A 26,229-nucleotide genomic window follows, 5' to 3' on the forward strand; every position below is an offset into this window, starting at 1 on the left:
TTCCATTTCTGTTTTTCAACTCAATAAACAAACTTCATTCTCTAAAAGAGGCCAATCTGAGAGGACTTCTTTGTGCCGCTCGACGGGTCTGCCAAGCAGGTAATGGAGTCCAGACAAGCAGCCCGCCCTCACTGACCATATCCCAAACCATAACGTGGGGACGTTATGGTCTGGGATAGTCTTCGACATGTGTGGTTTAACTGGTCCTGTAATAATACACGACAGCTCAGGACAAGCAGGACACCCGTGGCCCATGCCCTCCTGTCTTCCACGGCCCGGCCGCTACCAGGGTCTTGTTGGCCTGTCCCGTTCACTCATATCATCTACTTGCCACGGTGAGCTCGGGACTTGCAGTCCTTCCCATAAAAGTCACTGAGGAGCTATGAGGACAGAAGAGCCCCAACGCCGGAATGTGCCGCTCGCCTTAAATCCTTCCAAAAGGGCAGGCAGGCTCAGAGGTCCACGGTCATGTCTAGCACCAGAGGCTACCACGCACTTTCTTTCTAAATCGTGAAGATGTCACCATCTCTGAGCAAGTTACTCACATGAGAAGAACAATTTCCTGCATTTCATAGGGTTCCTACATTCAAGACTCATAATCTTGAGAGCAATCAATAATCTGTTGCTATAGTAAATGAGATGAAGAGACGAAAACGCTGCGAGATATAAACAAATACAAAAATAATCTCTGAATACTAATAAAATCTCCCAGAAGAGTCAGCTGCAAATCCAAGGCAGGATCAGGTAGTCTCCAGGAAAAAGAAAAAACACCCACACACAAGGTGGGGTTCCAGTGTCACGCAGAGGCTGGCACACAGCAACACCTTTCCAAGATACCAGTTCTGAGTCCCCTTACACGTTCACACGCAAACGGCCTTCAGTGGAGTGCAGAACCAGCCCTACCGTCCACACCGCTCTGCACAGGAGGAGGGACTCCGCTCACAGCCCAGCCTACCACATGACATCCTCAAACCTTGGGTGTTTCTCTTGGGCTGCCTCCCCACCCCACCCCAGTCTACTGGGCGAGTGGGAACACAGCAGTCGAGGACAAGAACTGCTCAGACCACAGGAATCAAAAAATGCAACTCAAGATCACTAACATTATACAGAGAGGAGGATTAGCCTGAAACCCAACTTCAGAGAGAGGTGCTGTTACCCAGGTCATCTTTGCTCCTCTAGGTCACAAGATGAGTAAGAGGCACAAACAAAGGTCCTTACACTCTCCTTAGGCACTCTTGAGGATTTTCATCCAGGAAATGGAATAATGACCAGCATTCCATGCTATTACTTAGAGATTAACTCAATGGGTGGGGGGAGGTGAGGAGGGGTGGCTTAAAGGGTACATTTAACCCCAGAAAAGCAGGAAGTGCCAGCAAAAAAGACTGTCACTCTACCCAAGTCTTGTTGGAACTAAAGCACAGCAGGAAAATCAGGCAGACCAAGGGGAATGAGAGCCATTCACAAAGGGAGGGGCCTCGGGATTAATGGACTCTTTAATTTTCGAATTTCCTGGGGTTTATGGCTAATTAGGCCCCTTAACAGTACCATAATGTGATCAAATTTCAGCTGAGCTCACGGAACAGCTGAAGGGAGAAGATGGCACAGAAGTCACGGCTGGGCCCCAGGGGCTGCAGACAAGGCCCACAGCACTCGCTTCCTGCCTTGATCCGCACTAATTAGTCACCTCTAATTCCCCAAACAAGGGCTCAGAGAGCACCGTGTAATCCGCCGAGCGCACCGACAGCACTACCTACCACAACTCTCCATGTGGCGCGCAAGCACGCACACACACACACATACACACACAAACACGCGCATGGGCGAGGCTCAAAGGTGGGGAGAGATGGGAGTAAGTGAAACCAGAGAACACGTGCGGACAAAAAACTTTGTTAACATATGAACGAAAAATAAGGACTATTTAAAACCTATTATGTTAGAAATTAGGGAAGAAAAACACTCAAAGTTGACAAGGAAGCAGTAAAATCACACTTGTACTGCGGGCAGCTTCCTGACAAGGCAGGAAACTGGAAGAACCGTGCAGCGTTTGTCCAGAGTTGTGGAACTGCTCACACTCGCGCACAGTAGCGTCACTCCTGGGAGCCCACCCTACGAGAGCCCAAACACACAGGGAAGCGCACAAAGGACCGCAGCCCAGTGACACTGTCCGTGCATAATGCGAAGCACCGGCGGCGACCTAGAGACGGAACTTCAGGGAGGCTACTGCTGTGTCTGCCATCCTCTCTAAAGGTTGCCGAGCAGCCGTTAAGGAATCTTAGTGATGTGAAGACGTCTTAGGTCATATACATTTTTCTTAATAGACTTTGCTTTTGAGAGCAGTTTTAGGTCCACAGCAAAACTGAGTGGAGGGCACAGAGATCTCCCATATAGCTCCCACCCCACTCGTGCGAGGCCTCCTCCACGACCCCCCCCCCCCAGTGGTACCTTGCTTACAAGCAGCGAACCTGCACTGCCACCTCATTATCGCGTCCAGTGTGGAGGCTGCGTTAGGGCTCGCTCCTGGTTACTTTCGAGGGATCTGGCAAATGCGGCGACAAGTACCCACCGCACAGAGTATCATACAGAACAGTTTCACCACCCTCGAAATCCCCGGTGCTCTCTCTGCCTACTCACCCTCCCCGTCCCCTAACCTCTGACAACTACTGGTCTTTTTACTCTCTCCACAGTTCTGCCTTTTCCAGAATGTCATACTTCGCGAAATCACAAAGTATGTAGCCTTTTCAGATTGGCTCCTTTCACTTAGTACTATACATTAAGGTTCCTCCATGTCTTTTTTTTTTTTTTAAGAGAAAGAGGAAAGGAGAAAGAGAAACATCAACGTGAGAAAGAAATATTGACTGGCTGCCTCCCATTCATGCCCAGGCCAGGGATCGAACCCACAACCTAGGTGTGCGCCCTGACCAGGAATCGCATCAGCATCCTTGCAGTTATGGGATGATGCTCCAACCAACTGGCCACACCGGCCAGGGCGACAGCTTATTTCTTTTTAGCACTGAACAATTCTATTGTCTGGATGTACCACTGTTTGTTTTATTCATTCACCTACTGAGAAGCATCTTGGTTGATTTCAAGTCTTGGCAACTAGGAACAAGGCTGCTGTAAACACTTGTGTGCAGGTTTTTGTGTGGACGTCTTCACCTCACTGGGGTAGATACCAAGGAGCGCGACTGCTGGGTCGTATGGTAAAGTATGTTCAGTTTTCAAAGAAACTGTCAAACTGTCTTCCAAAAGGGCTGTACCGTCTCGCATCCCCACCAGGAGAGAAGCAAGTTCCCGCGGCTCCACATCCTGTTCAGCATCCGGTGTTGGTAGTGTCTGGATTTTGGTCATTCCAGTAGGTGTGCAGTGTGGCATCTCATTGTCCGGTCACATGAATTTTAAAAAAGATAAATTACAGGTGGCCTATGGCTGTAACTAATCAAAAAACCCCACATGTATAAAAGAAATAAAGGACTTATAAAAAATGAAAGTTACTAGTGATTTTTCCTCCTATGATCCAAACTCTGCACAAGGAGTCAAACCATATGAAATTGTCATTATCCACCATTTTCGCCAACAAAATGGTAATTTCACATGGTTTGACCTTACAGTTTTACAATTCAAGTAACTTTTAAGTACTTCAGGTGCTCACAGCACTTGTCCTTAACTACACTACCACCCACTGACTCTCTGATATAAAGCAACATCACATACGTGTGGGCAAACAAGCCCATCAGTCTAAAAGCCGAGCATTAGAATTCTGTGGTCCAAAAAAGGAGACAGACCCTTCGAAGAGGATGTGAAATAGAAGACAGAACAAGCAGCCCATGAAAGTCAGTTCGAGGGCATTTCGAAGCCCAACTCTGAAAGTGGCAGGCAGGCTCCTCCCCCGGCTACGTGGAGATGCACGTCTCTGGTACATATTCAAATGACAGAAAGCCAGGATGTAAAGTCAGACACTGGAGAGTTTTTCTAAGAGCAAGTAGTGGGGGAAGTTCTGCCCCTCCTGGATTTTCCCTCTCCCCTCTGCCCGTCCTTCGAAAGGCCTCCTCCACGTTCCGCCAGGACCCACTTTTTCCACGCCAGGGTCTTAGAGGGTGTTTGCTTCCCTTTTCTAGCTTCGGGACAGGCTAATTTTACTTAACAAAGTCCCCTGGTGCCTTGTGCCCAGAAAATGAATCTGAAGGACAGAAAAGGCAAATGGAATAACCATCCATATAGGTGGAATTATTTTTTAAAAATTAAGCACATGCATAGAAAATGTGTATCAAACTCTCCGCAGTATTTCTGGGGATGGAGTTAAGGAGAAGTTCTGCTTTCCAAGTGACATATTTCTATACTGTCTAGGTAGAATAAGTAGTACTTCTATAGTCAGAAAAACAAGAAGGAAATTACAGTATTTTTAAAAAGAGAGAATATGAAATTTGCTTTGATTTACTTTTTTAAACTTCCTGCCACTCCTTGCTCAGCTTCCCAGCCCCTACTTCATCGATTCCACATGGCAGTATTTCTTAATCAAAAAAAAAAAAAAAAAAGGGAGAAAGAAATGCTACATACTGGGAGACCAGCGCAGGCTAGGCACTGTGCTAGGCGCTTCGTCTATATCCCAGGCCCTTCTGGTAGCTGAAGTGGGTACCGCCCTCTCAGATCAGCGACTGAGGCCGCTGCAGGCAGCGAAGGTCCAGGAAATGACAGAGGGCACTGGTTCTGCGGAACCCTCACTGGGGAGGGGCACCAGGAGCTGTGTGTAGGTCAGGTATCTTTTTACTCTTCAAGACGACCCCGTGAGGCAGATTGCTAAGACCGGCGTCCCTATTTCAAGGACGGGAAAGGAAAGCTCTTATCCAGCAGGATGTAAGCTTCATGAGAGCAGATCTTTCTCTTACTCGTTGCTGGACCCTGAGCACCCAGAGTAGAGTAGGGTCATGGGAGCGTTTCCAGAAGTACTATTGGTGGACATGGGAATGACTCCTCAAAGGCTACCAGAGGTGAAGTGACTTGCACACGGCTGCCCAGCCAGTGAGCTAGTAGCAGAGTCAACCTCTGGGCTCCAAATCCTTGGCCTTGCTATGGGTCTCCCTTACCTGGTGGCATATGGAAACAAAAGAACGTCTTAGAACAGAGCGCTGCCTCTGCCTCTCTCTTCCCCGGAGCCCCCAGCAGCAGCTGGAGTTTGCCTGGCCTGAGCTGAGCTGAGCTCACGGCTCCAGGCAGCTCCAGCAGGAGCATGCTCCAAGCAGGCCTCGCGTGGAGATGCGTGGAGGCGGCCATGAGCGGGCCTCCACCCAAGCACCCGCTCCCCTCACTCCTGAACACTCACAACCAACGGCCCCTTACTTGAGCGCTACAATAAAGCCATTAAAAATAAAAAAATTAAAACCTGATTGAACTCTTAAGAGATTTCCATGTTTATGAAAACTGGTCTATTTTTTTTTTAAATAGCCACTGCATAAATAAAAATTTAACTGAAGATGAGCTAGAACGAGACATCCAAGTGGGAATCTGGACTCTACGGTTAACTGGAAACGTAACTATGGGGAAATGACTTAACCTCGCTGAGCCCCAATGTTCTCACCTACAGAACCAAGATAACACCTAGTCTCATTAGAACGAATGAAGATTAAATTATCACATTTAAATAACACATTTACATAATGTCTGGTACACTATTCCTGGCACATAGGAGCATTCAACAAATGCGTGCTATTGCCATTAAAGACAAAAATCATTAAAATGGCCCACGTTTAAAAAAAGCCCACCTTGTCCAATACCCTCATCACAGATGGGGAAACTGAGGTCCAAGGAGGACAAGTTAGATAACTACTGATTATCCACTTACCACAATGCCTTATGAACAGCGGGCACCCACTGAATGCGGCATATAAATGGCTCATATGAAGTAACGTATTCACCGAATCTACTTATGAATCGTTTAAAATACGTCCAGCTCAATGGTGTTACGCCCCGTGACTCTTATCTAGAATAATTTAAGTTAAAGACAACTTCTCAATGGGAGTCAACTTTTTTCTGGACCTGCACTGTCCAATTCAACGACCACTAGCCACACGTGGTTATTTAAGTTAATCTGCCCTGGCTGGTGTGGCTCAGTGGACTGAGCCCCTGCCTGCGAACTACAAGGTTGTTGGTTCGATTCCCAGTCAGGGCACATGCCTGGGTTGCGGGCCAGCTCCCCAGTTTGGGGCGAGTGAGAGAGGCAAGCAATGTTTCTCCCCCCTCCCTCCCTTCCCCTCTCTCTAAAAAGGACATAAAACATTTAAAAACAAATAAAAAATAAACTTAAATTAATTAAAATTAAGTAAAACTAAATCTTCGGTTCCTTGATCACACCAGCCACACGTCGAGTGCTGGAGGGCCATGGGTGGCTACGGCTGCCTGAGAGCGCAGACACAGAACGTTCCACCACCACGGAAGTCCCAGCGGACAAAAGCGGAGGCGTCCTTAAACAACGTGTAATTTCTGCTCTTAAACAGTGGTTCTACTTCCTAAATCCTATTGTCTCTTAATAGCCCTACCAGAATATAAAAAGAAAAAAACCTCATTAGTCTTCCTTTTTCTGCAAATCTGCACATTCTTATTAAAAAGTTCACAACGGTATTTGGGGGGGTGTTGGGGTCTAGAAGACAAGGGGGAGCAGGGATGGGTAAAGTAAAAAGGGCTTTAATAAAATGTGTTCTAAGCAAACAGCCACTTGGGCCGCTGTGCTCCCCCATCAGGAAACTGAACGGCCTTCAGGGCAGGCCAGAGGCCCCTGGCTGAGGCTCCCCACACAGAAGGGCCATGAAAGACTGGGCAGCACCTGTGGCTCTCCAACAACGCGTGACTGGCACACAAGCTAGTGTCCTTCACAGTCTACTTCAGATGCCAAAATTTTTTTTTAAATATATTTATTGATTATGCTATTACAGTTGTCCCATTTCCCCCCCCCTCACTCCACTCCCTCCTGCCCACCCCCTCCCTCCCACATTCCCCCCCTATAGTTCATGTCCGTGGGTCATACTTATAAGTTCTTTGGCTTCTACATTTCCTATACTATTCTTACCCTCCCCCTGTCTATTTTCCACCTATCATCTATGCTACTTATTCTCTGTACCTTCCCCCCCCTCCCCCTCTTGTGTGACCCCATCTAAGCCCAGAACACTCCAACCCTCGCTCCTTTTAACGGTCCAAAGAGCAAGCAGTTCTGGTAGGCAGAACAAGACCCAGAAAGTGAGCCTCTCTGCCACCATGCCCACCTCCATGACCTTCTCTGAGGTCCCAGGAGGCCGGCACCCCTCCAGGAGAACCACTTGGCACCCTCAAGCTCTTGGGATGAAAGGACACATGACCGTAAGTGATCTGAGTCACTGATGCACACATTCTCAGCTGAGTTTGAACTAGGCAATCAATCACTACTCTGTCTCATTTCCGCTCTCATATTGAAACCAGTGCCCTTTCACAGTCATTTTAGAGCCGCATCTTTCACATTTTTTGTGCTGTTTGTGGATTTTACAGTTTAAAAATGGCCCCAAACACAGTGCCGTCCAGTGCTCCCAAGCACAAGTTGACAGTGAGGCACCGAACAGGGAAAATACGTATTAGATAAGCTCCGTTCAGACCGGAGTCACCGTGCTGTTGGCCGTGACCTCAATGTTAATGAATCAACTATACTAAATAAGGTGTCCTTAAGCAGAAACACATAAAACAAGGTGTTTAAAAAATGTTTCACATCAGACCTTATCCATCTTACAGCTGCAAGTTTATATACCCTTTCACTAACCTCTCCCTGCTTCCCCCCCAGCGGCTCCCGGGGACCATTTTCTACTCTCTGTTTCTATGAATTTGAACTTTTTTTTTTAGATTCTACACATAACTGGCACTCTGCAGTATCTGTCTTTCTCTGCTATGTATCTAGCAGATTACAAAAATGCTGTGACCAGAGGCCCACAGGAGCTCTACCCCGTGCTTCCCCGAGGAGCAGTGGTCCCGCGCCTGACAGTTCAGTGGCAGTTCAGTGGCTGCGGTGACGCTGCAGCACTTCAGCCATGAGCGACACAAATCCATGGCACACAGATGGGCAGGGAAGCGTGCGGGGGAAAGTCAGAACCCCAGCTCATCCGACATCAGGGGAAGGGTTAAGCAACTTGTAAGTGAAATATTAAACGCATCTAACATGTTTGTGAAGTTTTTACTAAAAAAATGCTTGTGAAATAAGGCTGAATATCAAAATAGCACAGACAATGTGAACTTAATCCCATGAAAAACCTTTCAAAACTATGCACAAAGATGCTAAAGCAATAAAACAAAAGGGTAACAGTAGCGCTGGCAGGGTAAGATTATGGGTGTTTTTTTTCTTTTTTCTTTTCTAGATTTTCCAGCTTTTCTATAATGAACATATTACAGCAATAGAAAAACATAATTTGAAAAATAATAATACTATCACCCTGGCTGGCGTAACTCTGTGGATTGAGCGCAGGCTGCCAACCAAATGGTCGCCAGTTCGATTCCCATCAGGGAACATGCCTGGGATGCGGGCCAGGTCCCCAGTGGGGGCGTGAGAGGCAACCGCACATTGATATTTTTCTCCTTCTCTTTCTCTCTCCCTCCCCCTCTCTAAAAATAAATAAATAAAATCCTTTAAAATAATAATAATAATAATGCTATCAGATTACAAGGAGATCCCTTATGGCAGGGAACAGGGTCAAGAAGCTTCCCAGGGTCCCTGCCATTGGCGTCCACACTCAACTAGACGGCCATGTCTGTGCTCCACTAGGCTGTGGGTTCCTTGAGGCAGGGACTTCCTTTCATTCAGGTCAGAGCCCCAGGTCCTGGCACAGAGAACGGTGCACAGAAAGCACTCGGTGAACAATCAGGGTGGGGTGGCAGCGCGGGAGCAAATGACACTCAAGGCAAGAGCCTACCGCTGAACTGCACAGGTAAAGGGCACACTGAGGTCCGGTCAGGGTACAGACACAGTGCTGAAGTGGTCCCGGGTAAAATGAGAGCCCCTTCATGACACAGGACTTCCTTCCCAAGGTGGCCCCGGCCTCCCTGCCTAGCCTCGTCAGGCTCTCCCACCTACCTTTCTGTCTGCACCGAGTTTAAGCTATTGTTGGTTGCCCTGAATACACCATGCTCTCCTGCACCGACTTCTGACACACACTGTTCTCTCTGCGGGCCAGGGGTACGCCCACCCGCTGTGCTCTGGACAAACGAGTCCTCTCATCCTGGCTCCAACAAAACACCGCTCCCCTGGGACCCAGCCTTGGAGCCCCTCAGCCAGACACCTTTTCAATGCACGTGCACACACGCCCTTACAGCAATTCCCTCCCATTCCTCAGGTTTTTCTGACTGTCTCGATCTGAACAGTCTCCTTGTAGAAAGCACCTTTATGCCTACCTAGCCAAAGTGGAGTGCATACCATTGTTAAATGTTTGTTTCTTTGGATGGACAGACGGATGGGAGGGCAGACCAATGTGGTAGTCAGAAAGGCTTGGTGAAGTAGAACGGACAGAGTCAGGTCCTGGAAGGTAAGTGGGAGAGATAAAGACAGAAAGGAGGAAGGCAAGAAGGGAGATGCTGCAAGCTGAGGCCCAGAGACAGGTCAAGCCAGACAATGGTGGGCCACAGACGAGCATCTTTCACATCAATAGTTGTAACTGTTAATTTCATTTTTTAAAAGATTTTACTTATTTATTTTTAGAGATAGGGGAAGGGAGGGAGAAAGAGAGGGAGAGAAACATCAATGTGTGGCTGCCTCTCATACGCCCCCAACTGGGGACCTGGCCCACAACCCAGGCATGTGCCCTGACTGGGAATCAAACCAGTGACCTTTCAGTTTGCAGGCTGATGCTTAATCCACTGAGCCACACCAGCCAGGGCATAAATGTTTATTTCAACGTGTACCTGATACTTACGGCAACTGACATTGGTTTCTATTTATGGTAATAACCAAGTTTCCCTCCTAAATAATTTACTTTAAAAATTAGGCAACAGAAAGAAAAGTTAATTAACGGTCTGATACAGAGATGGATGTGGCAAACCCACAAAGGCTAATAACTCTAGCACAGGACATGTGCAGGAAAGCAAGGCGCTCTCCACCGTTGGCCAGAGCAGGGAGCCAGATCGAGGAAGGGAAACTTGCTAGGCAGGGAGGACAAGGTCAGATGAGAGGGCCCAGGAGACTAGCCAGTGAGGCCTCGACTACTAAAGCAGTGACTGGGAAGAGAAAAATAAGTCCTCTTCACCAGATAATCCCATTCCTGGGGACTTATCTTAAGAAAGTATCTCAAAAGGAGGAGGAAAACATATACACATACCTACATGTGTGCACACAGATACACAGATACCCATCCACTGCAACTAACAGAGAGTAAAGGGCTTACAAACTGTTCACTCATCCAATCCTCACAACCCCATGAGTTAGGTATTGTACTGTGGACCTTTTACAGAGCTATGAGGACTCTGCTTTATTCAACAAACCTTTTCCACATTGCTACACAGCCTTCATATTTCACATGTTAATGGCTACAATACATCCTGTTGTATTGATGTACCATCATTTTTCAACTCACTGGTGAACATCCACTTTCTCGGTGGATATTTGCTACTGCAACTCACCTCTCCTAGGCGCATTGTAACAAAACAGGAGCTTTCAGATCAAAGGGACCTGGGTTTGAATCCAGACCTGTCTGTCCTCAGAGCACTGGCTTCCTGGATCGGTCGATCCCACGGCCAGAAGCTCTTTCACAATGGCATCCTGCAGAGTGTGGTCGTTCCGTGCATCACTGGAGAAGCATGTTCAAAGCTGAGTTTTCAAGTGGGCCTAAATTTATGTGGCAGATAAGACACTGGCCTATTTCAGAGTGTGGATTCCAGATTTTAAAGGGTTAGGCATAGGACCCTTGGCCCAATTGCCTAGTGATTTACTGTGGGGCCTGGACAAGCCACAGGCCCTGTCTGAGCAGTAAAATTCCATGACACAACGGAGGTCAGAAGCATGTGGTTTAAAGCCAGAGCAGGTGGCTCTGCGACTTATTAGTAATTTATATGTCTCCGAATTTATATAATTTATAATTTACATAGTCACACAATCCTAAATTCACAAGCTCCCACGCTAGGAGAATTCTGAGAACTAAACACAGCAGTCCCCCTTAGCCACCATTTCACCTTCCATGGTTTCAGTTACCTGCAGTTAACCATGATCCAAAAATATTGAATGGAAAATCCCAGAAATAACCAATTCGTAAGTTTTAAATGGCACACTGTTCTGCCTAGTGTGATGAAATCTCCGACATCCACTCCATCTGCCCGGACAGGGACCGTCCTCTTGTCCAGCACCTCCACACTACATATGTCACTCGGCCTTTAGTTACGTAGTGGCCAGCTCAGTCATCAGACTGACAGTCAGCTATCGCAGCACCTGTGTTCACAGAGCCTGTGTTCGGGTAAGCCTTGTTTCCCTTAATAACGCCGCGGCCCACCAAAGCAGGGAGCAGTGATGCTGGCAATTCGGATACAACACAGAGAAGCCAAGCCGTAAGTACTTCCTGTGAGGGAAAAGGTATGTACAGGGTGAGGCTAAAGTTGGTTTACAGTTGGTCCCACAGAAAATAATACAATAATTAATAAATAATAATACAAAAATACACTCATATACTCACAATTGCAAATCTACTTTTGCACCACCTGTAAGTACAGAAAAAATACAGCGCGAACAGGGTTCAGTACCATCCTGGTTTCCTGTACCCGCCAGAGGCCTTGGAACACACACCCCGTGCACAGCAGGGACCACTGCAGGGTGATGCACTTGAAGTGCCACCAAGTCTGTAGGAACGGACGCAGCTTCCTTCCCTTCCTTATTAACTCTGAGGGCCTACTGAACGCTTCAGGTGGTTTGGAATCTGGCTGTACTTGTTCCAGCAGAGACCAGCACCTGAGGCTTGGAAATAATGTTTCCTTTCCTTAGAGAGTCTTGCGTGTAATGGAATTCAACTCACAGAGTTTTATTCGTTAATCCAACGGCTTACAAGGGTGTCTGTCAGACTAACAGTCAAGCCTCCCAAAGCACTCGGAGCACATCGCAGAAAGGTCCAATACTATTTCTGTGCCCATGTTCTGCCAATTAGTCACATGATGGGAGGGCCCTTCCTTAGGGACCATGGCAACCAGTTCTCCTCTGTTATCTCAAGAAATACTTCCTCAACAGTCAATATGTACAAACACATACCATGGAATCAAAATAAAAGCAGGATCCTGGGGGAAATTCCCACGATGCTTCTGTGCACTCTCCACCTGGAATCCAGCAAGCTCAGAAACCATAGTCCATCAACATAGGAAGAAAAATAATCTATATGGCCAGTTTTACCAGAAGTAAAGGACAATGGAATTCGAGCTATCAGATAAACGCCTCTGGAGGAAGTTATTTAAAGGAAAGAATGAAGAAATCAAAGTGGTTAAGGAAATGTGAAGACTAGACCCATATCCCAGGAATCCACCTATTGCCAAAGATGAAAAGGAATACAGGCCGCCAAGACCTTAGAACACGGAGATGCTGCTATCTGAGAGCAGGCGCTAACACCCACAGCCCAGCGCTCTAAGCTTCTCTGAGGTCAAAAACCTCTGGGTGTGGTCATACCTCCTGAGGCTGGACTAACGAGTTTCTGCTGGCTATCTGGGTAGGCGGCTAACTATGGCCTCTCTGCCTCTCTCTGGTCCCAGCTGCAAAAATGACACAGCCAGGCGTGGGGTAAGTCGGCCCTGAGACCGAACGCTAGCATGGCCACTGACAACTCTCATCCCCACACTATGCTCGTTATTTCGGAGTCCACCTGCGTGTACACAGAGAAGAGGAAGCGGGGCAGAGAGGAAAAAAGACTCGACAGTACTCAGGGCCTCAAAACTAATTCCAAACCCTGACTATGGGCCAGAAGTTACTGTGGTGGGAAATGAGGTTCCCTTTGAAATGAGAAGCTGCAAGCTCATTCTTGGCACATTTTAACGTGGCTCCAAGTTATTGAAGCAAAACTAGGGGCAGCCACTTAACAAATAGTCTATTTTGACCTGCAAAAGTTTTTAGAAAATGCTAAAGAACGTTTGTTACAACCATCAACGTAAAGCACTTTCCCCTATACATAATAACAACGACATCCTTGGACCAGCCTCGAGTGCGTATTAAGGACGAGATTTTGGAATCAGAGGATCAGTTCAAAGGCCACCTCTGCCCCTTACTGGTTGTGTGATCTTGCATTTGTACAAGATGCCTCTGAACTTCTTAGGCCTCCACTTCCACGTCTGCAAAACGGCGGCGTGACCAGACGGGCTGGCCCAGTGCAAGTCCCCTTGCGTGACAAACCCTCTAAACAAACGTGCAGTGGCCCAAGAGCAGCCCCCCTAGAAGCCAGAAAGCCAGGGCCCCTCCTGAGTGTGGTCCTTGCACCTACTTTTCATATTTGTGGTATTTCTCACTACAAGGACATTCTCAGATTCAATCGTTTTCCTCCCTGTGGAACGGTGCTCATTTGCATGACAATAATGAAATTCTTGTAGGTAATAATGAGCCTGTATTAAGTGCCCACATACAAGGCCTGAGTTACAGCACTTTATGTACATTATTCTTATTTAATCCTCTAAACTACCCTGTGAAGAGGAGAATTTGATGTCCATTTTACTAATCAGGAAGTTGAGGCTGAGGGAGATGCTGTAATGTTGTAACCATAACCAGTTCAAGCTCCCACAGTGGGATTCAGACCCAGGGGTCTCCTTCCCTTATATCCCACAGGCTGCCTTCCAGCAACTGTTGCTGTTTTTACCATTTCCTTTACCTTGCCTCCTTCTTACACTGCTAAACCTCAACACTCTACATGCCCTGAAATCAAACACATGCCCTTAAAATAAAACATTAAATCCCCGAGGCAGCAAAATTTTGCAGGTCTCTGGCAGTTCACGAAGAGGAGCCTATGACAACTTGCCACCTTCAGAAAATAAGCGCAGGACCTGGGGGATGGGGTGAGGGTTGAGATGAAGGGCCCTGCTCCCCTCAAAGGCCCTGGGCACCAAACGTAACTGGTACTCCAGGGTTGGCCACTCAGGCCAAGAGAAAGAAAAAAAGTAAGCCATTTTCCAGAAAAGTGACTTTTATTATAACCTGGAAAAAAGCGCCACTTCAAACAACTTGTTCACAAAGAGGCAGGTGCCCATTCTGCAAGGCCTCTACCTGGCAGGACTTCCACCGAGCTATGGGAAAAGCAGCGCCTCCTCCGCGAGACAAAGTATTGACACAAGGCCCAAACTCACTCCAACACACAGCAAGGGGAGTTTCCACGTCTGAAGTCTCTTTCGGCTCCAATAACGTGCTAAGAGCCCGAGTCACTGACAATAACACAGTGTTATTGCTAATGTTAACAATAACAGTCACCGTTACCATGTGTCTGGATTTACACGTATTAACTCATTTAATCCTCATACAATCCATCAGAGATAGTTTTCTTCTCAGCACTTCACTGTGAGACAAGGAAACGGAGGCAGAGTGTGAAGGAAGCTGCCTGGGTCTGCAGGCTTGGACCTGAACCCAGGCAGTCCGGCTCCAGAACCTGCCCTTCAGTGCCCCTAGACTCCGGAATCAAAACCGCCTAGGGTCTTTCAGAAGCTCCCAGGATGGCTGGTTGTGTGCCTCTGGGCCATGTGGCCAGTGCCCGCCATGCAGAGCCACCAGCGAACGCTAGTGCTATTATGATCACTGTTCCCACCAGGTCCTGACCCCGCCACTGCACACCTCCAGGCAGCCTTCGCTGCCAGGCACAGCCTGACAGATGGAGAATGTACTGACCCCACCTCGGAGGCAGGCCCGGCTCAGCTCCTTCCATTCTTGTCCTTCCCACCTGAAGTGACGCTGACTGACCAGGAGCACACAATGACTTCATGAGAAGCCACATTTGGCTGAGGGCTCAAGTCCAAAGGGAGATCTGGACACTGCAAGATGGTCTCCCACCAGAACTGCCTCACCCTAGCGTTCAGTTAGTTTTAGGCTGACCTGCTTTTACTAAGGACCTACTAGATATCCACCCATTCATCCATTCGTTCCTTCACACAGTCATTCGACAACCAACACCACCAGCGGGGGCTGTCACGATGACGAGGAGGTGCACAAAGAGCAACTGTACTGCCCAGCAAGCTGAGGCACACCCCTACAATGGCGGACGAAGACATATCTAACTCCCGAAGATTCAGCAGGTTTCTTTCTAATCAGAGACCACAGCTCAGAAAGTGCCAGCTGCTTTCATTTCAATACCCTGAACCAGAAAACACCCTTTATCTCCTAACCAGAGCCCAGACTTCGGTCATGGTGGCTGGACCTATAGGTGACCTCTCTGGACCTCAGTTTCCTCATCCGGACACTAAGCACCCCAGTGAGGCCAACCACAGGAGACAGGACAGCAGAGAGAATAAGCATGAGATTCTGAGTGGGATGGACCTGGATCCCTAGCTAGCTGGGGCCCCTGAGACAAGTTACTAAATCTTTCTGAGCCTCAGTTTCCTAAATTGCACAAGAAGGGAACAGCTCCATAGGGATGGAGTTGGGAGAGTTAGAGACAGTGACTGTGAGAATGGCAGAGACACGGGCGGAAGGAAGACGGTACTGCTGGACTAACAGAAAACCCTGCAGGGACTGCTTAGTAACCTAAGGGATGAAGCCTGCCCTCTCAGAGCGCCTCCAATGTCGGGTCCACGCGTGCACTCCCTAACACCGAGTGTCGGGCAACAGAGCCCAGGACTACGAGGGGACCACACCCACTATGGCTAAGAGAGATTCCAGGAAGGGAGCTGTCTAGAGGAAGACACACAGGAAGCAAGGACAGTGCACTTCAGAAATCCTCAACAGCGCAAAGCACCCAAGTGGCCGAGCTGCGTGTGGGTCTGTGACCCTTGGTGTGGGTCCACAGCCCCAGGGACCACACACTGACCAGGAGGTCAGCAAGCCATGCTTAGAAGAGAAGCAGAGTGATAAAAACCAAGCCAGAGATGAGACCCGGAAACATTCAAGAGTAGCTCCTTCAGTGGCCACAGGTCCTAAAATCAGATTTCACCAGGAGTGTGCAGTGGGTAAAAGCGCCTCCTCTCAGTTTCCCAAACACAAAATCACATGCCAACAGCCCGTCCTCGCGAAGCCAGATACACCCCATCACGGCCAAGCCTCATAATGGAGGAGCCTTGAGTGGCAGCATCAGACGTGGGCAATGCAGACCCGAACTCTGGTCCACCAATCAAAGCCACGACTGAGAAGGAGGAGGGCATTTAGAACCACAAGGAAATGCCCGATTCCAACAGGAAGCTGCTCACGATTCACTTACCCCAGAAGAAAGGTATGTGCAAAAGCATCTTTTCATATTTTAATATTCTTAATTAAAGATATTTCATTTGGTAAATGTAACGAGTCCTCTGTCTTAGGTCTTCTTATGGAAACCTCTGAGACACTAAGTCCAAGTGATGCTAAATAACAATGGTTTCGGATCAGATCCTAACTCAGAAGGGTCGTGTTAAATGCTAAAAGAGGAAGCTTCACAGAGCAGTAGAAATAGTGTAAGTTCAGGTTCTGGGCCAGTCGTAATGACTGCTTGTCATCTGCAGTGTGGTAGGAACTTTTCAGCCAAAAAACACTGGGCTGGAAGCCCTGAAGACCACCAGCCTTGGGCAGGGGACTCCACTCTTTGGGAGGTCTCAGCAGAACGAGGGGCTACCACTTGCCTCCAGGACGGCTGGGAGGTTAGATGAGACACCACCCATCAACCATCTGTATTAATAAAATAACCATGTAACAACCCACACTGCTGCTGTACTTACGGAGTGCCAGGCACGGTTTATACTTTCCACACCTAAACTCAATCCTCACAACCACTGCTACAGGGCAAGTGGATGGTAACCCCCAGGGCTGCTGCCCTGGACTACTGGACTGGACAGTTACGGAGCACTGATCATAACAGAAAGGTGTAGGTGAGGGCTCCTTTTCACAGGCTTCCAGAGATGCAGGAACAGGCCCCCAAGCCTGCTTGTGCCGTGGACTTCCGCCACCCCCGTTTCTGCACTCATACCCAAGTCGCTCAGAATCTCCTATTCACCTGCTTCCATCTGCCTCCTCCATTTAACTTCAGGCCTCACGCCCAACAGGCCTGTCTGCTCAGAGCACGTCCATGAATGAGCGACCTAAGGGAAACACACTAGAGGGAGAAGCGCCTGGTGTGCGCAACACGAGCTCCCAGCAAGGACTTGGTGGCCTCGCCTGTGCAATGAGGGTGACATGAGAACCTGCCTCACAGGGTTGCTCTGAGCATTCGAAAGTGGTCAGTTAAAAGAGAGCCTGTCACTCGTCCCAGCCAGTGGGGCTCAGTGGGTTGGGCATCATCCCACAAACCGAAAGGTCACTTATTTGATTCCCGGTCAGGGCACATGCCTGGGTTGTAGGCCAGGTCCCCAGTTGGGGGCGGGGGGGGGGGGGGGGCGTTGAGAGGCAAAGTAAGCTTTAAAAAATCTTAAAAAAAAATAGAAAACTTTTTTTTTTTTTTAAAGAGCTCTTGTCACTATTACAGCCACCAGGTTGCACCTCCACCCGGCAGCTCTGGTCTCTGTCCCCTCAGCAGACTGCGTGGCTTGGGCACCTGTTTGCCCACAGCCCAATGCCTGCAAAGGAGCAGAAGCTAGCATCACGGCAGACACAGACCGGCTGGACGGGGGGATCCCTGGGCTACCCAGACTGAGATCCCCAGTCAGTTGTTAACAGGATACCAAGGCTTTGCAGACACCGCCTTCTAGGATTTAAACTACCAGAAATAGTTGGTAGGTCAGTGATAAACCATCCTACCCCATCACAATGCCTTCGACAGGGAGCCCTGGGGACAAAATATCGCCCTCGGCCCCAGAGGTGGTAAATCACAAATCTCACTCTGCCGTCCTATCTTTCTCAACCCGTCCCTCCTTCCCAGGCCCACAGCCGCACGGTGGCTGGGACCTTCACTGCTGATGCCTGCAAATGCTTCTTGGACCTCCTGTATATCCCAGCCAGATGACTCTTCCTAAAATACTGCTACTCTGCCAGCCTCCTCAAATTTCTACCTGCCCTGTCAAAAATTTAACTGACTCCACACTGTCTCAGATGAAACGCAAAGGCCTTAGCTTAGCAACTCAGGCGCTCCGCAACTCACTCCCCAAACTGAGGCACCCACACTCGCTCCATCTCCTCCATGGCTGGTCCCCAGACTCCCAAGGCTGACCATACCCCTGACCTCTGCTTTTGTTCCAGGCCCCTGCCTAGAATGGCCTCCACCTGACTGCACCCCACCGCATCCTCTCTGCCGGGCAAGGTCTCCCAGGCTTCACCCTGAGGTGGGCTGGAGGGGTCTGCAGGGCTTTCTGGAGGGGATGAAATGTAAGCCAAGCCTGCAAGGATGGCAGACAGGGCCCTTGTTAAGACTTTTCTATTACCACTTCCTTCCTGCTACACTGGACTTTTTGGTCACGCTTTGCCTCCCCTTCTGGATTAGAGGGTAGGGATTATGGCGCCTGTTCGTGTTCCTTACTGTATGGGAAGCAGAATAAGGCAAAAACAGTCATAGCTACCACTCACTGTGTGCTAAGCACCAGATTAAATACATCACGCATTTCATTTCTTTCTCCTGGTAACCCTGTAAAATGTTATCCTCAAGAAACAGAGGCTGCGGGAGACGAGGATCCTCACTTAGGTCACGTACTGAGTACCAGAGACAGAACTCCAACCCAAATCTACCACGCACACGGTCTGTGGAGCAGGCGACAAAGAAAACGCAGCACCTCTCCACTCAACACTCATTCTCTTACTGCTTACACCGCGGCCAGTACACGGTGTGGGGCAGCTGGGGGGAATCAAACAGACAAGGCCCCTGTTCTCACGGAGCTCACATGTGCTGGCCCAGTCATGACGCTCTTCTTCCAAGCCTGGGGGCTCCACCAGGCACAGACGTGGCATCAGACGTCAGATCCAGCATCGGACTAGGGCAATTGGTGGTGTGCAGGGCACAGAGAGCTCTGCCTTCTGTGGTGAAGTAGTGCCTTGGGCTCTGTTAGGGAAGGTCTTCATTCAAGGCACAGCCCAAAGGCAAGCACACTTCAAATCAGCCTGCAGCAGGCAGCGGGGAGTGAAGGGAAGCAGTTCCTCCATGTAGTTGCTATAGAGGGACCAACCACATCCCCCTTTGAACTTCACCTATAAAATGGTGACGATGATAATAATAACAGTACTCACATAACTATGTGCCAGATGTTGTCTGAAGCACTTGACATGCATTATTATCTCATTTCATCCCCACAAAAGCCTTGTCAGGAGGTACTGTTATTATTCCCAGAAGTCAGTCTGGCTCCTAAGGCCTAGCACCCTAAATTACGCCGCCGCCCTCTGAAGAATGAACCCTCCTGGGCGGGCTGCTACAGGAGGAACCACTAGGCCAAAGCTCCTAGGTCAGCGTCCACCTCCTCACACTGCAACACTAAGCAGTAGCGGCTTAGGTCTGGAAATGGCATTGCTCTGGCCGGCCCTAACACAGGTGATCTTGCAACTGCGCCCTTTGGGCTTCCACACCCCACCCTCACTGGGGGGATCTGCTGCAAGGAGAAATGGGACAGAATCCTGTGCCTAGGCCCCACTGCTCACTGTTTCTGGGAAACAGAGTGAGTGTCCAGACAGGCGTCGGGGGGCCCCAGATCGGAGTCCGAGGCCTGCCACTCTCACTGGTCACTCAAGCTTCAGGTTCCTTGTACGTAAAACGAAGGGTAAGGTAAAACCTAAGTCACGTTTCTGGATCACAACAGACCCTCAATCAACGGTAGCTACCCGGGTTAGAAGGGCCGGACCTCCATGGCACAGGTCATGTTCCTGAATGGGAGAGCTCCGGGTCCGCAGAGGAACAGGCGACGTGCAGGGCATCACTTCCATGGTGATGGCAGAGACGAGAGCAGGCACACTCCAGCGGGCCTGGGAGTGAAGCCTTGCACAAGCCCCAACTTTCTCTTAAGCCTCCTGCCATACCCCATGCGACTGTGCCTGCACTTATATTACACAAGGCCCGTCCTCCCTAAACATTAGGCGTGTTAAACAGGCCCCTTCCCCACCCCCAACAGGGTAAGCTGCGCCTCATCACCCTGCCCTCAGCACAGAGAGCAGGGCAGAGAAGGCAGTCAACAAATGTACGGTGGAGTAACGTTATCCTGTGGCTTCAGGTGCCTCCCAACACACTTCTGTGTTTGCCTAGCCTGCATCTGCCTACCAGCAAACATTCCTCACCTGAGAAGCAGGAGTCTCAACGGTCGATGGACCTCCCCGGCCATTTCTGTGCTGTCAGTCATCTGTCCTCTTCCCCACAGAATACAAAAGAAACATAGGACTTCCGAGTTATAAACAGGATCATCTGCTTACGAATATATGATTTATCATCTCCTCAATCTCAAGCTATCAATCCTATCCATCGCTGTCTGCTTCTTCAAGCATTCCGCCAAAGAGCGAGGGGCCGGCTGCATTTGAATGACTGAGGCTGTATGTACACGAGGGGTCTGAGCCGAGCTGTGTCTCTCCCCCACACCAGGAAACGAGCCAACACACATTAGTGCCAACTATATTGTTTCACCTTGTAACAGTATGACAGGCATCACCTATCAGCTCCCGTCAGGCAAAGCCATGTTAGCTGGAGAGCCAACTCATGAGGGGCCCTCAGCTGTCCCTCCCAGCCCCCCCCCACCAGTCATAACGCTAAGTTAGAATAACAATTCCTAAATTAGAACCTAGAGCTGTGTTAGGAAAAAATGCTTTAAACTGTACAGCACTTACAGACAGTGGCAGGACTGCTACCTGCTGAAGGAATGCATACAAATCCCATTTGCCTATGCATTCTCAACTGCTGCCAACAAAAATCACGGGATTTACTCCTAAGCCCAACGCATTGTAGATTCTCAAACTGCTCTTTCCCTCCATGGATAACCAACATCTAGCTGTTTTCTCTGCCATCAAACCTACTGAAAATAAAAACCACAGGGCTCTTAATTCCTGTGCCTATGCTGCAGCCCCACACCACCACTCGGCCTTACCCAACTGCCCCACGGTTTGCTACTCAGAGTATTCAGGTAGGGGATAAATGCCAATAAGCAGTCAGCCATTGCTTATCAACCCAGGGGACACGAAGAACAAGTTACGTAGAGAATGAGCATGAACTGCAAGAGGCGAAGTTCACAGACACAGACCCCAAAAGACGGCACTCTAAGCCATTTCTTCCGGTGTCAGGTGCTCTTCTAGGCTCCCCGGGAAAAAACAAGACAAAAATCCCTACCCTCAGAGAGCTCCCAATCTGGTCCGGGCTAAATATGATCGCATCACCATTACCCCTACTTCCCGATCAAGTGTCTCCTGCACAAAGGACCCAGTAGGCAATCCACAGTCAGTACACGTTCCAGTGTTTCCCGCAGTACTTCAGTGGTAGAGTGGAGGACAGTAAATGTCGCTCCTCCCTTGCCTTCTATGAGTACCTAGCTATTACGTTATCTAAACAGTGTTCTTTATATTGTCCCACACTTAAGCAGCCTGAGACAATGGGAAGGAGAAAGTTCAGAGCCTGCCAGGCATGCTTCCACTGGCTGAGCAATACCTTAACTTATTCAATCCGGAGTATCAGCTTCTTCACCTGTAAAATGGGGACAGCATTTCCTCAAAGGGCTCTGTATGGATTAAATGAGCTCCTACAGATAAAGCTCACAGCCCCTCAGGTAATGGTAGCCCTTTTCCTCCACCCTTTCCATAGTCCTTTCAGATTGTCCAAATAAGACCCAGCACAGGCCTCCTGAGAAGCATCCTGGACCATTTAAGGTCCTTTTCCCCATCATGTTTGGAGAATCAGGCACCCAGGGCCAAGGCAAGACACCCCTCCCACCCCCAGATACTGGCCTCGGTCACCCCCACCTGGCAACCCCACCCACTCTCTCCTGCTTTTGCCCTAAGAACACATTTACAAAACCTCACTCCACTCTTTAAGTCCTCACCCAAATCTGTTCAGAAGTGTCTTTCCCCACCCAGGCCTAAGGCTGGGCCACCACCCCCTGCAGCCAGTTCTCAGCCAATGAAAAGTCCAACAGCAAGAAAAACGGCATAGGCCATGTTTTTAACATACAGGAAGGCTTCAAGAAAAAACTTGGACAGTCTGAATCAGTCACCCTAGTTTAGCAACATCCCTTAATTGAACAAGGAACCAAGATCCTCCAAACCCTTTGGGGCCCAAAGTCCACATGCAAATATATCTGCCAGGGCTGGGTGGGAGAAGGTGGAAGCCAGAGGAGCTGTTGGTCCATCTCCAAAGGTTCCTTGGCCATGTGAGATAGAAGCCTTCCAGCCCTTCCAACCTAAGTGCTGGTTCTGCTCTTCAGAAGGTTCCAAAGTGGACAGGAGGGCGTGCATACAGTGGGGGCCTATGTGAGATCTCACGTCGGAGTCGGAGAGCTCGGATAGCACCTAGCACCTGCCTTCATTACCAAAACAAACACCATGAGTGGAGCTAGACTCTCCCTCCGAGTCTGGCTCACCTGATCCGAGACACCTCCATAATCAGCAGTTCCAACCCTCGAGAGCTGACAATTCAGGGGGAAAGGGAAACTGCGCCTGCTGGAGTACATCGTGTCCAGGCCGCATGCTGGCCTGGGGGCCGGCTGGTTCCCCCAAGGGCTGCGGCCTCACAAGGGCGATTGTGCGTTCATCCCTGTCCTGTGGGCTCCCCTCAACCCTCATCCCTCAGCTCTCAATCAGGCCCGGCCGCCGGCAGAACGCTCTGCAAGCACCGCGCACGGGGCGCGGGGAACGGGGGCGCCAGCTGCGGAAGGGCCCGCAGATCGCCGCGCTGCCTTCCGGGCACAGATGCCCACCCTTCCCTCGCTCACTCCCTGACGGCCTCCCAGATGCGGCAATTCATAAACCTGAAAAGGCACAACCACAGGACCACCGGCTCCCACCCCGGGATGGAGAGCTCCCCTCGCTTCCCAAAGACGGCAAAGGTTCGCCCTGGGTAGAGTGGACCACTTGGGTCGAGGGCAGAGCTGGGAGCAGGGCCTGGAGGCTCAGTGAAGTCCAGGACAGAAGGGGGCCGGCGCAGGCTTCTCTTAAGGGTGATGAGGGGTCTAGGGAAGGGGATCATAGGGCGGGGTGGGGGTGACGTCCAGGTGGAGGCATGGGCGGAGGAGGGGGAGGTTCAGACTTATGACCAGGGAGGAAAAGAGAAAATTCAGGCTGAAGCCATGCAGGAAAGGAAACAAATCTAGGCTGAGGCCCACTGGAGGGGAGTGGTGGAGAAGTGGACGGAGGTCCGGACTGAGGCCACAGAGAAGAGCGACCGAGGCCTAGTCCTGGCCATGGGAGAGAGAAACGACGCCCTAACCTGGGCCGTAGGGACGAGGAAAGGGAACCTAGTCCCGGCCACAGGGAGAGGAAAGGAGACCACGCCTGGGTCACCGAAGCGGGTGCCTGACCCACAGGACCAGGGGGGGCTAGCCTGGGCCATGGAGGAGACTGGCCAGGACCCCGAGGTGGACAGTGGGGCTCCAGCTTGAGCCAAGGGCGGGGACCGGGAGAGGAAGGCAGGGTCTCTGCCCACCCAAGCCGCCCGGTCCGGCGGCCCCCCCTGAGCCTGCACGGAAGGTGTCTACCTGAGGTCTGGGACCCCACCCCTCCCCCACCCGGGGGAACCCACCCTTCACTGGCCGGGCGTCGGCGGAAGGAGGGGAACGTGAGCTCCAGCGGGGGTCCCGGGGGCTGGGGGAGGGTGACGTCGGGCTTTTACCATGGTGGCGGCGTCGGCGGCGGTCCCAGTCCCGGCGTCTGTGGATCTCCCCCCAGCAGCAGGGCCCGGCGCTTCCACTTCCCCGGGTGCCCAGGAGTGAACATCCGGGTCAGCGCCCCCCTCCCCCAGCGCCGGGCTGCCGCCACCTTCCTTCCCCGCCCCGGCCGGCCCGGGCCCCGCCCCCCACGCAGCCGGCTCTCCGCCAATGAGCGCGCAGGGCCGCGGCGATCGCCAAGTATGGAGCTCGGCGCGGGGGGGAGGAGCACGGCTCAGGGAACTGAGGGGCGGGTCCTGCGGGAGGGACGGGGCGCGGCGGCTGACCGGTGGGCGGGCCGGGGGTCCGGTCCGAGCGTGGCGGTGCTTTCCGCCCCGAGGCTGCCTTCGGGAGAGGGCTGCTGCCCGCACCCAGACCCACCCATCCGCTCTGGGGTTACAGAAGCAGGTGGCTGCAGCGGAACCCTGACCGCCAGCCTCCCGGGCGGGGATGCGGAAGGCACTGCGTTGGGAGGGGTCAGACCCTCCCCGCCGCACCCGGTGCGCGCTCTCTCTCCCACGGCGGACCCGGAACTGCTGCGGGCCGAGCCCAGCCCGGCGAGGGCGTCATGAGCGAACTAGCGCTGCCGCTTGCTACCTGTGGGACCTGAAGCAAGCCGCTGCACCTGAGCCCGATCTGTTTGAAAAGTACCTTGGGCCCTGGCCGGTGTGGCTCATTTGCTGGGAGCATCGTCACATAAACATAAAGTTCGTGGATTTGATTTCCGGTCAGGGCACATGACTAAATTGCAGTTTCAGTCCCTGGTCGGCCACGAAACCCATCCGTCTTTCTCTCTCGATGTTTGCCTCCCTCCTTTCCCTTCTTTCTAAATTCAGCTCCATGTCCTGAGATGCATATGAGAAAAAAAAGTGCCTTCGGCCACGCCACTTTTTGTGCACTTAGTATATGTAGCTTAAAGGATAGCTGTGAGGACTACACAGGTAGGGATTAGAAAATGGCTCAATAATTTGGGTGTTGTATTTGTACACGTGCTGCAGACAAGCGGCCCATTTGTCCAGTGGGGCTGCAACACTCCACTCTTTTTCTTTCTTTTTTTTTGGGGGGGGGGGGGTCCTTCTTCATTCAACAAATAACTTGTTGAGCTTGATCTAGAAGATAGGAATGCCCTGCCCTCTCTAGCCTGTTCCCTCTCTCTTGTGAGAATCAAATCATCTATCAGGGGATTGTAAACTGGTGTTGCATAAATGACAGGAATATTACCAGGAGCCAGGCCACGTCCTAGTCGCTACCCCAGCCCCTCCCCAGCCCCCAACTCATTGGGGAATAAAACCTGCCACCTGCATAAAAGGTGATATAGGTAAGTCCCAAAAGAATGATTCAGACCTATATTATGGGAAGTCATAGAAGGGAATGGCACTTAGGGGTTCTTTTCATTTGGTAAGTATTTATCGAGCACCTACTAGAGATAGAGCAATAAACAAGACAGTCCAAGTTGTGAGGGGAGGCAATCAGCTACTAAGTAGACTGAGTGCCAGGTGGTGATTGGAGATAATGGAGGAAAACCAGAGTGAGGGAAGAGACAGGCCAATTAGCAAAATGAGGCCAGAACAGACCTAACTTAGTAGCATTTAACCGGAAGGAGGCACAAGCAAGGGCAAAGACCCAAGGGGGATAGTCCCTGGTGTGTTCATGGAACAAGGCCAAGGTGGCTGCCCCAGATTGAGCAAGGGGAGAGGGGTGGGAGCTGAGGTCGGAGAGGTGCAGCTCAGCAACAGGATCTGTCTGGCCTGGGCTTTAAAAGTATCCGGAGGCTGCTGTGTTCTGAATCGACTGCAGGGGGACTAGGGCTATTAGAAAGCTAGTTCTGTACTCAAGGCATTTTTTATTTACTTAAAAAGCACGTAGATGGGGCTTCCTATGTGATAGACACCATTAACCACTTTACAAATAATAACTCATTTAATCATCATAACAGAGACCCAAAGAGGTAATCCAAGGTCACACAGCAGAGAGATGAAGGTGCTTCCGTCAGGGCAGTAACATTGAGATGGCAAGAAGAGATCACATTCGGGATTTTTGCTGACGGATTGGTGCTGGGCATGAGAAGAAGAAAGGAGTCAAAGATGATGCTAAGATTTTTAGCTTTATCAACATTTGAAGGGCTTGCCATTTGTTGATCTGTGGACGCTTATACGAAGGAACAGGGGTTTTTGGGGGGGGGCATAAGAGTCACTTTGGGGCAAGTTATATTTTAAATTGCCCATTGGAAATTTAAATGGAGATGCCAAATGAGAAATCAGACATGGACGTCTGGAGTTGGGGAAAGAAGTTGGAGTCGGTGATAAACTTACAAGAACTGTTAGCTATTAAGTGATATTTCAAGGTACTTAAAAGCACAAGACAACTAGG

General features: G+C 50.3%; 1 protein-coding gene across 2 annotated transcripts in view; it reads right to left on the reverse strand.

Annotated features, from left to right (window-relative positions):
* The window catches only part of CAPZB (capping actin protein of muscle Z-line subunit beta), a 124,635-nt gene extending 100,669 nt beyond the window's left edge, over window positions 1–23,966 (reverse strand). For both annotated transcript variants that reach the window (XM_024554301.4, XM_053921805.2), the window contains exon 1: window positions 23,826–23,966. In XM_024554301.4, the coding sequence (XP_024410069.1) occupies window positions 23,826–23,828 (3 nt within the window). In that variant the 5' untranslated portion in view covers window positions 23,829–23,966. The remainder of the gene's footprint in view (window positions 1–23,825) is intronic.
* Between the last annotated feature and the right edge of the window lie 2,263 nt (window positions 23,967–26,229).

This window comes from Desmodus rotundus, chromosome 3 (assembly GCF_022682495.2).
Source record: "Desmodus rotundus isolate HL8 chromosome 3, HLdesRot8A.1, whole genome shotgun sequence".
In the NCBI taxonomy this organism is placed as follows: domain Eukaryota; kingdom Metazoa; phylum Chordata; class Mammalia; order Chiroptera; family Phyllostomidae; genus Desmodus; species Desmodus rotundus.